Genomic DNA, 14,010 nt, shown 5'->3' on the forward strand with positions numbered 1-14,010 from the left:
CACGTTAACATTTGTGTTGTCTTTTCAAAGTTTTGGTTAAATGGGCATTTAATTGATTAATTCGAACAACTAAGCATGCAAATTAAACCAAATCATAAAGCAAAGAATAATGGATATTAAAGAGACAAGTAATTACTAATCAAGGCTAGGCCGGTAAGATTAGTAACCATGTATGTAATCAAGATCAAGATATAATATTAATCTCTTAGTCAATTTCTCCAAATTTATATATGTGGGTTCGGTGCTTCAACCCAATGTAAAGCATAATCATATGATTAAGATTCTTCCAAGTGATTAGGCATTAGATTTAGTACTCGTATTTGTGGTCTTAGAGCTATAAAGAAATACGAGCATGTGTATATCACCTATAATTAAACTATTTTTTCTAACAAAATTCCCATTGCTTGGTATATATATATATATATCATTTCCAAGGATCAAGTGGATATTGTAAGCCTATATATACTGGTTTGCTTTGTGATTTTTTTTTTTTTTTTTTTTGAATCGTTTCTCTTTATAATTGTATAGCAAAAATGAGGTTAAAACTTGTAAAGTCCAAATTTGATTTGATTGTAGTGAAATCTCTGGGGATAAAAAGTGAATGAAACTCTCACATTAAAAGTTTTGGGCTACAAATGTGTCTCGTGTGAGAAGTGTATTTCTATTTTGATATAATATACATGAATAAAAAGAATGAGACGCCAATGTAAGTAATATCATCTACAAGCTACATTCTGTTGTTGTTGCACCACCAACACCGAAGCTCTGCGGGGAAAATCTTCAGATATCAACAAATCACCGATCACGCCTAACTCATGAAACTCCGTCCACTCAGTCAGGGCACTCGTCACGTCGGTCCCTATTCCGGCGCTTCTCCCCACCACAAATAAATCAAAAGAATTAGCAATCGAGAGAAGGAGTGTTGATGTGTCGGAACCGTCCTTAACTGTCTCCTCCACAAATTCCACAAAACTACATTGTGCTCCAGCAGTTGTGTTATTGTTCCTTAGTACCTCCTTAACCTCTGCCGTGTCCAGCATCTGATCCCATCCTGTAGTCATCCCAGCCATTGTCTCTGGGACTAGTTTCAACACTGTTAGGCTCACATTTTGATTCCTCATCATCTGCCTCCCCAATGCCAAGGCTTCTCTATCGTCCTTCCCGCCCACAAAAATTGCGCACACCTGGTTTTAGACACATCCCTCATCACATGTAAACACAAATTTGAAGCGCACAGAAATTAGCGTTTGAAACAACCAAAACTGATCAGTATGTGTACCTTAAAAGAGGGATTGCTCTTTTGCGAAGATATAAGGTTTTGGCGATGGACAAAGATCCCCACGGAGCAAGGTGCTTGTCTCAAGATATTGATGTTAGTGTTCCTACGCATCACATCGTCAGAGACAACCGTTGTCTGGTCAAGGGACCATATTCTGTGGAAAGGGAGCATGATGAAAGAAGCTTGCTTGTCGAGAGCGAGTGAGTAAATCTCTTGGTGCATGTACTTTGGGTTTGAAACGGATGTGAACAGCTCCAGCGATACTGATTTCCAGTAATGTTTGAAGCTATCAAAGGCGATTAAGACGTTGTTTGAATAAGACCGGCTTCCGGGTTCAGCCGTTTGCATTTGGTGGGAGATGAAGAGTGGATTGTCCAAACCCACAAGCTTCACGAGGTGAAGCACGTAGCAAGTGATTGAGGAGTCTTCTAAAGGAAAAGATTTTTCTAGGAGGTTGATCATCCCCGCTATGTGGCCTGCTTTGTGAATGCACAGTAGAAACCTCAGCTCTGATCCATGCTTCAAGGTCATTAGATTCCGCTTCTGGAAAGAAATGAATCGTTTTGACGAATCATATAGATAATGTATCGTCACTGGTAATATCGTAGAGCTTATTAGAATCATCAGAGCCATTGTCGTGAAGGACTTCGCTTGAAGAGCCTGTAAGTTATTAAACACAAAAAGAATGTTATAAAACAAGAAAAAGTAAACACACACACACAAATTACAGTTTAGAGTTGGAGAACAGGATTGTCTTGAAAATAAAGATCAAAAGATTAGTACTCACTCTGGCTTCAACAGAATACATAAAATAACACAGCTCCACAATTCCTTTATTGCTGAGGATGAGTGCCATAACGAAAGAGTCGGTTAGAGGCATTTTGGCTAGCAATGGAGGAATCGTTGTGAAGATAATCTTGGCAACGGAGACAACGACGATGATGGTCAAGGCTTCGTACAGCTGACCATCAAAATGCCGTAGTTGACCGATCTGGTAAACTAACCAAGGTCCATCGATTTGCAGCATTGGGAAGAACAAGAAAAGTGGCAAAAGTATTCCACTGTTAAAGCTTTCAAATTTTTGTACCAATGTAGACCCTAAAGGAGGACCGTGAGGCACACACAAACCCAAAATGAAGGGTCCAACTGCTGGAAACATGCGAAGCCTCTTCAAATAATAGAAACTACCGAAGGCCAAAATCATGATGATGTAGATGAAGCATTCCTTCACGGGTCTCTCTTCCGGTGTCCGTCTGATCACCCAAAACATGGCAGGTCTCACAACACAAATCATGACTATGACATATCCGACAAGTCCTACGCCTTGCATGGAAGAAACCCTCCAGTCCGACCACGCCACAAGGGCAACTAGATTAACACCAAAACCCGTTACATCCGCCACCATAGCCGTCGAAAGCACGATCCTGCCGAACTCTGAGTGGTTGATCTGGAGATCTCTTATTAGCCTTGAGATACCCGTGAACGCTGAGATGGACTGCATGAATAAAATTGTCCTGTATTCAACTCCTGTCAAGTATTTCCCCCCTGTCTCTCTTAGCTTACCAAACACCATGTTAGCCGCGAAAATGGGGAAAAGAACTGTGACCATTCCTGTTACTACCACTTTCGAACCTGTTTTCTTAACCATCCCAACATCCATCTTAACACCTTCGAGGAACCAATAAAGGACAAAAGCGAAGCCACCAATCGTATCAGGGACTTTTGGCCTAAGATCATCCGGAAAAAATATTTGTTTGACCGTCCAGTCATCCGGCAAAAGACTTGTTTGGCTCAAAGCTGCCCCGGCCTTTTAACATTTTCAATAAATTTCCGATCAATCAAAGCCAAAAATATATATATATATATATATATATATATATATATATATATATATTCAAACAAAAGAACAAAATCTCTTACAAGCATCATGGAGGTGAACTTTGGCACCGGGAGACGTAACTTCTTTAGCAAGAAATAGAAAAGTTGCCATAAACAGAGTACTGAAACGATTACGGCCTCGGTAACGGGAAGACTGTATTCCCAGAACGTCAACCCTTTTGAATGTAATAGTCGCATCTCCCACATACCACCAGAGCTCACAACATGAGGTAGTTGTTCGCAGAACGAGGTCCCGTCTTCACTTATGCCATATCCACGATATGAGAACTCGGCCCAGTAGGATGCGTTATAAAATGTATCCATTTCTTCTTCCATCCCGGATGGCTCGATTAGTCTATTTCTTCTTTGGAGAAGAAGAAATCAACTGGGAAGGGATTTACAGTTTCCAGAAAAAAATACAAACACACAGAAATCTTCATGTCACTTTTGTCTTTATTAAAAGGAATTGACGCGCTGAGTAGGCACTGCTAAAAATAGCTGTTAATCTCTGTCTCTCTACATGTATATTTTTTTTTTGTTAACTGTCTGTTTATCTGGTGGCTAGTTTATGTTTGTTTTACCTCTCTGCTTAATTAGGAACCTCCATCAAATAGTTTATGTTGGTTATATCAAATTTTTGTTAGAGAACCCCGACATATCCGGGCAACGTACTAGTTTTGCATGTAATCTCAGGTTTTCACATCAAATAATTGTAGGTTTTCAATAAAGTTACAAATATTATTGAATCAATATAAAAACCATATTTCAACAAATTGAATATACTTACGGAACAATTAAAAAAAATGTAGAGCAATTTAACCCAAAAAAAAAAAAGAATAATTAATTATGAAAAGACAATGGGAATGACTGGCAGACAAAAACAAAACCAAAGAAGAAACTTTAAAAGAAAAAAAACACACACACACAATCAATCAAGGGCACATAGCAAATTTGCACACCAATGGAACCAATGCAAGATGATAATAGTTCAAACTAAAGACGAGTTCGGCATAACACTCTCTGGAATCCATCCAAGGAGCTGGCCGTAACGTTGATCATAATCGGCGTACACACAGCCTTCAACGTACGTCTCCTCGACCTGAATATCCACGTCTTGTAGCTCACTCTAGCAGTTATATACACTTCCATTTCGATCGTCCCTTTCGTTTTCTCAGCCCTCAAGTCCTTGGCATTGAACTTAGACAGTGCCACGTTATGCGACACAAGCTGCGTCTCGATCCTCGTCTCGTTCTTAGAACGTTGCTTGAAAGGAGAGATCTCTTTGTGAGCAACCGACTGGTTATGGTGAGCCGTGGAGATATGCATGGAGTGGTATCTTACGGAGACATGTTTCTCCGGGTTGTATGATTTGATCACATAACTGAATTTGGCGTTAATGTGATCGTCTTTGTTTCCTATAGCAAAATCTTGGACCGACGCGGCTTCTACCGTGTAGATGAGTCGCTTTGGCCTGAGGGTGAGGTATGTGATCAATATAGCGAGACCCACAAGGAATCCTAAGAGGACGAGGGCGACGATGATGCATAGGACAGGGTTCATACGCCTGCCCGGAAGCGCTTGTGGTCGAGGTTGCGATTGCGTTAGCGATTGTGGTTGCGTTCGCCGAGGAGGTTGGTGAGCTTGGTTTGGAGGAACCATTGTCAGAGAAGATTTTTACGTACTTGTAGTTAATTGTTGGAGAAAGGATAGAGAGAGCAAAAGGATTAATTTGATTGCTTTGCTTATGGTTCGATACTTATATAAATATATAAAGGGAGTAAATACGGACAGTTAGATTCTTTGCCTTTGTATAAGGATTAGTCCCGAAACTATTGATTGAATACTCTTAATTCTTTAGCATTGCTTGTGAATAAATCAAGAAATCTCGGAAGCTGGAAGATTCCTACTTTATTTTATTTTATTTTTCTTCTTGGTTTAATTCTTTGCTTCTTGTTGCAACGTTATATCACTAGAACTTTAGATATTTATAAGTTATAACTATCAATAATAGTTTAGCTGTAAATTTGGTCGTATATATATGTATGTATATCTAAACATCAACGATCTCATTCACATATAAATGTTAAAATTTTCATTAACACTCACATAAATAATAAAGAAAGAAACTAGATTAGGGTCTGTGCTAGAGCACAGGTTTAAATTCTTTTTATTTATATTGTAATTTTTATATAAAATATAACTTATGTAATTATTTTTTAAAGTTGTAGTGAATAAAACATTATGCAATAAAATTATGCTAAATATGATGAACCCGTTGCTAGAGCACATATTGAAATTTCGTTTTTTTATTTTGTAATTTTTATTTAAATCACCATATATGTGATTGTTTTAGTTGTTTAAAAAATTGTTTTTTTATGAAACACTATGCCATTAAATCATATGTTGAATATGACCTATGGAAAAAAACGTATATTTTGTATTGATTTTGACCCGCCGTACATCACGAATTAAGTTATTTGATAATGTTTGTTAATTTTCTTTGAATTGTTTACTGTTTAAAATTATATATTGTATTTTGATTGTTAATTCTATGACTTAACCCACAGTATACCGCAAAATTAACTTTTTGTTACAATATTAATTTAATCAACTTAATTAGATATATCGATTAATTTAATATTTATATTATTAACAAAATAATGAAATGATATTTTACCCGTGGAGCAGCAAATTAATGAAATTTCAAATTTATATTAGTATATATTCAAACACATCATATCATATAACCCCTCTTGTAATATTTTAACTTGTAGTACCCCATGAATTGTAATGTACTAATGTGTATAAACATAATAATCATCATTATAAGTATGATAAAATTAAAAGACATGAACCGAAAGATGATACCTTATCAAAAGGTAACGATAGATTATTGATCTGTTTATTTTGTAGTATAATTGGAAATCACTCTTAATCCGCGGAAGAATAATTATTTTTTTAGATTTGTTTGCCTATGGTTAATTAAATATTTTTTAGAGATTTTATCTTATTCTTTCTAATAGCCTGTTTTAGAGGATTTTAAATCGAGATTAACTAATTGTTATAACTCATATAACCTATATAAACTATCAAATAATCAAATAATTAATTTTATAATCTATATTATATAATCTACAAAAGAAAGTTGTGTACTTCCATTTTATTATATAGGGGATTCTATGTAATTGGTTTTAACTTAGTTATCAAGAAAATCAACATTCTGGTCTTCACATGTTTACCCAAAAAAAAAAAAATTAACATTCTGATTCACATGTAAGTATTTTACAGTTTCAGTAATAGAGAATAATTGATTTGAGATGAAAGCCTAAAAGTATTTTTGAAGAGAGATATATTCCAATTTACAGTACTTTAACTAATATTGTTAATCTGGTACGATTAATTATGCTACTTTGCTTTGTCGAAAGCCTTTGTAACTTTTCCTTTCCAAAGATGTGTTAACGGAAAAAGATGGTCAGAAAAAAAAAACTATTGCGGGGAAAATAAGAAAAAAATCTCGAACGACTTTTTCTGAAATAATCCCCTGCATTTTGTTTGGCCAATTGTAACGTTATCTGCAGAAATAAATTCACATCCATATATATCAAAAATTCAAAATAAGACATATGAAACGACAGCCCCGTTCACTTGAATGTGCCCAACCATAAGGTCCATAAACACTCAAGCTGAATCAGAGTCTCCCCTCTTTTAACTTCAGCTCCTAAGCCTTTCTTTCCGTTAGACTTCTGTCTCATATGTTACTACGATAATAATTTTAACGCCTGACAACCACATGTGCAGCGAATGCTCCGAATAGGTCTTGTTCTTCGTATGCTCCGCCGGTTCAACTGTCGGGAAAAAAAAAATTGTCGGTTCATGACTTTGGGCTTAAGGGGAGTGATTTAATATATTTGGGCCCAGGCCCAGTGGACATCTGTTTCGTCGTCGACTCGCCGGGGAATTTCAGAACAGAGCAACGTGGAGGCTTCTTTCTTATTGTAACTTTTTTTTTCTCTTTTCTAAATTTTGTTCATGTAACAAGAAACACGGTCGATCAGATCAAAACCTATTCATAGTGCATCGTCTTTTGTTGTTATTTTCACCTTCAATCAAGTGTGCGCTCGATCGATCGATCGAGTTAAAAAGTTGTTTTCTTTTCAGCAGAAAGCGAAATATGTGTTGCTCAGCTCTCGTCAAACAAAAACACGTTGGTGCGAAGTATGTGTTCCATTAAACCGATATAACAAGAAGAATTACTACAAATAGATAAATCAACAGTAAAAAAAAATTTAAAATCAAGAGAAACATTGCCAAAGGTTCCGAAGTTGCCCGGTCAGAGAGAAAGATACATAATGTTCAAGTCTTGTCCATTGCGGTTGCCGTTAACCATACGTTTTCAAGTTGGTCAAAATCTCGATCTCTCTTCTCGTCCCAACATGTTCACCAACTCTTCTTACTATACCGTATAGCTAGTAGCTATGGGTGATCCCTTAAACTGGTTCAGGACAAGATCAGAAGAATAAGCATAGTTATTAGAAGAATAGAGGCAAAGAGAAAAATGATAATAATCATCATTAAACGACTAACCAGCTGAAGATCTTCGTCTTGAGATATTGGCCCTTCTTTGCTCTTATTGTTAGCCATATGCTTCCGGGTAATAGATGCCGATCATAAGTTGTGGAAGATACAGGAAGAGGGTTTTATAGAAAATGCATGTGACTAGAGTAGTGAAACTTGAGAAAAAGTTATTGCGAAGTGATGATACTTGCTTTTTGTACTATAAAGTATGCTTTTGTAATTAGTATAATCAACTCAAAGAGAAAAAAATACAGTTGAAGTGGGATCTATTTTTCTTTTTGACGTTTTTCTTTTGTGATATATTTCAACAAATGGAATCACTAGCGGAATATTCCTTTTGGTGTTGCTTATGCACAAATTGATATTGTTTTCTAAACACTACATGTTTGCAGTCTATTTAGTTGGTTTGTGTATATGCCGTATACAAGCTATAGACAAACACACACATACACGTTCTCACGTGTATATGTATAGTTCGTGGTGGAGACTGAAGGAGGAGAAAGGATCTTCCAAGGGATATGCGGCGACCAACTTCAATGCTCAGCATGCAATGACTCCTTTTACTTTTACCTTTTTCCATTCCCATTAACTTTTCCCTTTTTCTGCATCACTTGTCAATAGCTCTGTTTCAACAAACGCACACATGATCCCATAATGTTAGCCTGTTAGGTATATCTTACTCTAGTGGATTTCACACATTTTGACACATTAATCTATCATTTGGAAAAGCAACCAATTTATGCCCGAACTATTACAGTATGTTACGAACGTAGTGACATGTACATATTTTTCAAGCTTATATTTTTTCCATTACCTAACAAAAAGATGGCTGTACCAAAAAAAGAGAGCTAAAACATACACTAATCCAACAGATTTTGTTAAATCATGAACAGATCAGTCAGCTATCACGTCAATGTCCACTGTTATGCTAGTTATCGTGTCAAAACTTTTTACAAGAAAAATGTTTAATATCTGTATGTAAATGGTATCATTCCACTGATTTTAAAATATATACTTACTAGGAATTCTGTTTTTTTTTGTTTGTTGTCAAATTGTCGTTCTTATTTGATTTGTACTAGAAAAACTACATGAAAGCAAAACAAATCAGGATTCAAATTATCAAGTACGTAGATCTCTTTTTTTGACGACAACAAATATTTTTCAGAACGGAGAACATGAGAACTAAATGATAACATTACTAAAGAAACCATACTGTACAAGTTAACTTTGGAAAAAAAATTAAAAGAAAAAGATACAACGATTAGAGAATCAAAACTAACGTTTCCTAAGAAGCATGATACCGCGGATCCAATGAGAATCAAAACTAACGTATCAGCATATAATTCCCAAGAAGCATGATAACCGCGGATCCAATGAGAATCGCATTTATAGGCCAGAAAAAGCAACCAATTTATGCCCGAACTATTACATTATGTTACGAACGTAGTGACATGTACATATTTTTCAAGCTTATATTTTTTCCATTACCTAACAAAAAGATGGCTGTACCAAAAAAAAGAGAGCTAAAAGATACACTAATCCAACAGATTTGGTTAAATCATGAACAGATCAGTCAGCTATCACGTCAATGTCCACTGTTATGTTAGTTATCGTGTCAAAACTTTTTACAAGAAAAATGTTAAATATCTGTATGTAAATGGTATCATTCCACTGATTTTAAAATATATACTTTAGGAATTGTCGTTCTTATTTGTACAGGAAAAACTACATGAAAGCCAAACAAATCAGGATTCAAGTTATCAAGTACGTAGATCTCTTTTTGACGACAACAAATATTTTTCAGAACGGAGAACATGAGAACTAGATGATCACATTACTAAAGAAACCATACTCTACAAGTTAGCGTTGGAAAAAAACATTAAAAGAAAAAGATACAACGATTGGAGAATCAAAACCAACGTTTCCTACTATCATAAGCAACATAGTTATTAATAGCTTTAGAGCCTTCAGCGACGGCATGGCGGCTAAGCTCACCAGGCAGAACCAGCCTAACCGCTGATTCGATCTCCCTTGACGACAAGGTCCTCCGCTTAGTATAATCGCCTAACCTCGCCGCCTCCTGCGCTATCCTTTCGAACATATCTCCCATGAACATGTTCACCACCGTCATGGCCTTCGACGTTATCCCTAACTCAGGATGCACCTGCTTCAACACCTTATACACATATCTCCTATACTCATCACCCGCCAAATCATCTCTCTTCTTCTTCTTCTTCTTCTTCTCCTCGACCTTATTAGCCTTCTTCTTCACGGTGCCTTCACTCGTGGATGCGGGAGTTTCCGGCGGCTGAGGTGACCGTTCAACTGGAACCTCCACCGGAATCTCAACCGTAGTAACGTTTTCTCCGACGGGAATGGAGAAAGTGAGATCTTGCGTCTCTTGATCGTTCTCTGTGATCTCTGTGGTCACATTAGGATCTTCTCCTTCCGTGACAGTAACTTTGACTGTCTCCTCCACTACTTTCTTCTTCTTCGTCACGGAAACCACCTTTGGTTTTCTCGGTGCCATTTTTCTACGTTAGTAAAACCGTAAATGTTGTTGAGATATAAGAGGCGCTTTGATATGCGGTAACAGTAATTCTTCGATTGACATGTGGTGAAACGTGTCATTCAGATACCTTATCGTTGGTGATTAACTGCCCTACTACGTGGTGTTTCCGTGTTTGTGAAAAATTGAAATAAAGTAAAACAAAACAATCTATCCAGTGGTCCACAATATGCTGTGACCCAAACGGGTCGAAACTAAACAGGCCGAAACCTGTAATTGGGCTAAAATGATCAGATTTAAACGGGCCGAATCTAAACGGGTCTTAAAAACCTGTACCGGTAAGTACAGTATATTTTTTAGATGTGACTAAAGAACACCACGATCACCCGTTCAACATCACCAGTTTAAAACCCAATTTACGTCCCCAAAAACAGCGTTATAATTTCTTTCAAACTATTATTGTTTTCAAAGTATTATTTTCACAGTTTAATCATGAATTAAATTTCAGCGTTAATTCTATTTCAAAAATTGCAAAATCAAAATTAAATTTGTTTGTTTGAGAACCATGGTGAAGAGGACCGCGAGAGCCTTAGGAACCTTTCTTTTTCCTTTTAGCCTTTCAAAGTATTATTTTCACAGTTTTTTTACACAAAAAAAAAAGTATTATTTTCACAGTTTAATCATGAATTAAATTTCAGGGTTAATTCTATTTCAAAAATTGCAAATTTTAAACATGGTTTGATTGATTATTTGTTCGCCAGAAAGCTGATTTTCCTATATATATCTTTTTCGTTTTCTATTTATAATTTTCTTTCTTTATCATGGTCCGTGGAAGCAAGTAATTAATTATCATTATGATCTAATCTTTAGTTTAATTATGTTGTGCTCGATGTCTGAATTATTTCATTGTCCAAAAAAAAAAATAGAAACAAAAATCCATACCATCTTTTGAGAGAGGAGGATCAAATTGTTAAAGACAAAAGAAGATCGATATATACAAAAATCATGTAACACGAATTCGGACTAAAAGATTATTATAGGTATATAATAAAGCGATCGAAAATTCATGTGTAAAGGTAAAGAAACGAGAGTACTATATATATCTACAGAATCAGAGTTTTGATTCAGGCACTATTACTCCTCCGTTTCTTACGGACATGGTTTGGTTCGTGAACAAATAAAGTCTCTACCTCTTGGCTTCCGACGTCGGTGGCTTCGAAGAACCGAAGATCTTTGGACAATCTTTTCTTCTTTTTCAGACAAACCTCACGCGGTCGCTTTCTTGGCGGTGGAGGACATGTTTCCACTTCGGGAATCTTGTGATCACTTGACGTTGGTGTACACAGAGATTCCAACAGCTCTTCTTTCTTCGATGTCTCTTGATGATGATCTTCTTCTTCTTCTTGTTCTTCTTGGTTTCTGGGTTTCTCCTCTACCGTCTTTTCTTCTTCTAGGGGTTCGAGAACCTTAGACATGGTCACATGGATGTGAAAGTTTCGTGGGGTTTTTTACCTTCCAAAGGAAAGAATATTAATTCGAAAGTGAGTATTGGAATCTAGAAAGTGATAGGGGCAGAGAGAGAAAGAGAGAGAGAGATTAAAGAGTTTGTATTTTGCGATAATGTCCATGCTGTATTAATCTTGAATGAATATTCGGATATTCAACACTCTTTTTTGGTTTTGGGAAATTTAGTAATAAGTGAAACTTTTCAACTGCCCCTTGTGTCCAAAAAACCCAAAAGAACTGCAGGAGTCAATTAGTTAGTTAGATTTATAATTTATTTATGTGTTTTGCGTTCATTTATTTGTATACAGATTTGGTTAACCATGAAAGAATTAGCATTAATTATCTACTACTAAAAAAATGTAATTTAATGGAGAAGCTTATCCCAAAATATGTCTCGTGTGTCACATCATTCTTCGATTGAATGTCTAAATACGTACAAATGGTTGGCAACTTGGCATAGGATACCATTTTACCACTTAAAAATAAATATAAATAATATTTTCGTTTTTCATAATTGATGTCCACTTTCCTACTCGCCGCTTGGAATTATTCGCTACTTCTCAGCCTATCGTATTAACCAATCACATACGGCCATGTCATCCTCCACTTTGATTTGTTTTGAAGATTTTAGTTGCTCGTAGACAATTAGACATAGTTTACTAAAGATAGAGGTCTTTCTGATGAACAAATACAAGTAGATGATCACTGTGCGTCTGTGCGTACAACACATTGGTTATGACACTAAAAAGCCATTAATTATTTAACGAATTAAACAGTAATTACGATAGTTTTGATTTTGAGTATCAGCATATAATTCCCACGAAGCATGATTACCGCGGATCCAATGAGAATCGCATTTATAGGCCAAGAAAGAATGTACAGTCATGGCCCCTACATCTCCCTGATGACCAATAACAACATAAAAAGGACTATATTATTTCTCTTATAAAGCTTGGTCTACGACGATCTCGAAGGAATCTAATGACATATGCATCATCAGAAGAGTCTTCATGACTTCATCTGTTAAATGAAAAACAAGATTTTGTTTCGACCATATTCTTCCATATATAGTTTTCAGATACGTATCAACTTCGAAAGTACTGTCTTGCACTAGCGACCAAAATCTTTACATGAGTACTGAGATGAGGTGTAAGAGAAACTCTGAAACACACTTTTAAAATCTGAACCATGTTATAATTAGTTTAGTACTACTAATTAATATGGACAGTTGTTTCGAAATTGATTGCCAACATAAACTAGTCAGTACTGATTTATGTCGATGCAGACACTAAATCAACATCAACACATATACTATACACTTCATCAATTGGGGACAAACTCAAAATATATATGTTTGGGTTGATTGGTCAAGTAATTTGTAGAACATAAATTTCAAAGTAAATTAAAATGTAATATAATTCCGTCACAAAGAAAACATCATTTAGCCATGACACTACTAGCAAACAGTGAGAAATTAAAAGAACATGGTCATATTTACGAATACAATTGTCTACTCTAAAGAGGAAAAAAAAAGACAACAAGGATATATATAAAACCTATACATAGAGTCAATTTAAAAGGACTTTACAAATATTCCTTGAATTTTCAGGCTAAAGTGTAAACTAAAACATAATAGAAAGATAGATTCCAAATCACCAAAAAAACATGCATGTGTTGCGGGAAGATGGAGTCTGTTGGGGCAGGAATTGGCCCACATACCGACTAAAACTAAGAACAAACCGAGTAATTTTGGAATCTGATTAAATCGAGAAATCTTGGGTAAGACCTGTTAAATGGGCTTGTGGGCAAAAGTCCATAGTCGTCACCAAGTTGACCTCCCACCCTAAAGCTTCCAAACGCATAAAAAGAAAATATACAAGATAGAGTTAGGAGAAGATTTAGTCCTAAATTTAAAGAAGTGTTATTTACCTTAAAAGATTTCAATTCTTTTTCTATTCAAGCCTGTAATATATAAGGTATTAAGAGAGATTGTTAATTGAATTTGTAGAACATAAATTTCAAAGTAAATTAAAATGTAATATAATTCCGTCACAAAGAAAACATCATTTAGCCATGACACTACTAGCAAACAATGAGAAATTAAAAGAACATGGTCATATTTATGAATACAATTGTCTACGCTAAAGAGGAAAAAAAAAAGACAACAAGGATATATATAAAACCTATACATAGAGTCAATTTAAAAGGACTTTACAAATATTCCTTGAATTTTCAGGCTAAAGTGTAAACTAAAACATAATAG

General features: G+C 35.6%; 2 protein-coding genes, 1 long non-coding RNA gene, 1 other non-coding gene and 1 pseudogene across 5 annotated transcripts; all 5 read right to left on the reverse strand.

Moving 5' to 3' along the window:
• Nucleotides 1-591: 591 nt before the first annotated feature.
• Nucleotides 592-3,585, reverse strand: LOC104743182 (cation/H(+) antiporter 5-like). The gene is made up of 4 exons (XM_010464295.2): nt 3,200-3,585; nt 2,067-3,086; nt 1,280-1,939; nt 592-1,184 (listed from the first exon to the last, which is right to left on the reverse strand). The coding sequence occupies exons 1-4, from the start codon at nt 3,491-3,493 to the stop codon at nt 717-719; spliced, it is 2,442 nt and encodes an 813-aa protein (XP_010462597.2). The 5' UTR covers nt 3,494-3,585; the 3' UTR covers nt 592-716.
• Nucleotides 3,586-3,874: 289 nt separating this feature from the next.
• On the reverse strand, nt 3,875-4,885 carry LOC104739399 (uncharacterized protein At1g08160). Its single transcript, XR_015579276.1, has one exon. It is a non-coding gene; the product is annotated as an uncharacterized protein At1g08160 (transcript).
• A 2,477-nt stretch (nt 4,886-7,362) lies between these two features.
• LOC104739400 (uncharacterized) lies at nt 7,363-8,188 on the reverse strand. The gene is made up of 2 exons (XR_759976.3): nt 7,742-8,188; nt 7,363-7,649 (listed from the first exon to the last, which is right to left on the reverse strand). It is a non-coding gene; the product is annotated as an uncharacterized LOC104739400 (long non-coding RNA).
• A 1,355-nt stretch (nt 8,189-9,543) lies between these two features.
• Nucleotides 9,544-10,378, reverse strand: LOC104739401 (histone H2B.2 pseudogene; annotated as a pseudogene). The gene has a single exon (XR_015580706.1). The product of XR_015580706.1 is annotated as a histone H2B.2 pseudogene (transcript).
• Nucleotides 10,379-11,164: 786 nt separating this feature from the next.
• On the reverse strand, nt 11,165-11,892 carry LOC104739402 (cyclin-dependent protein kinase inhibitor SMR2). Its single transcript, XM_010459747.3, has one exon. The coding sequence runs from the start codon at nt 11,714-11,716 to the stop codon at nt 11,366-11,368; it is 351 nt and encodes a 116-aa protein (XP_010458049.1). The 5' UTR covers nt 11,717-11,892; the 3' UTR covers nt 11,165-11,365.
• Between the last annotated feature and the right edge of the window lie 2,118 nt (nt 11,893-14,010).

This window comes from Camelina sativa, chromosome 14 (genome assembly GCF_030686135.1).
Source record: "Camelina sativa cultivar CO46 ecotype springtype chromosome 14, ASM3068613v1".
Taxonomy (NCBI): Eukaryota; Viridiplantae; Streptophyta; class Magnoliopsida; order Brassicales; family Brassicaceae; genus Camelina; species Camelina sativa.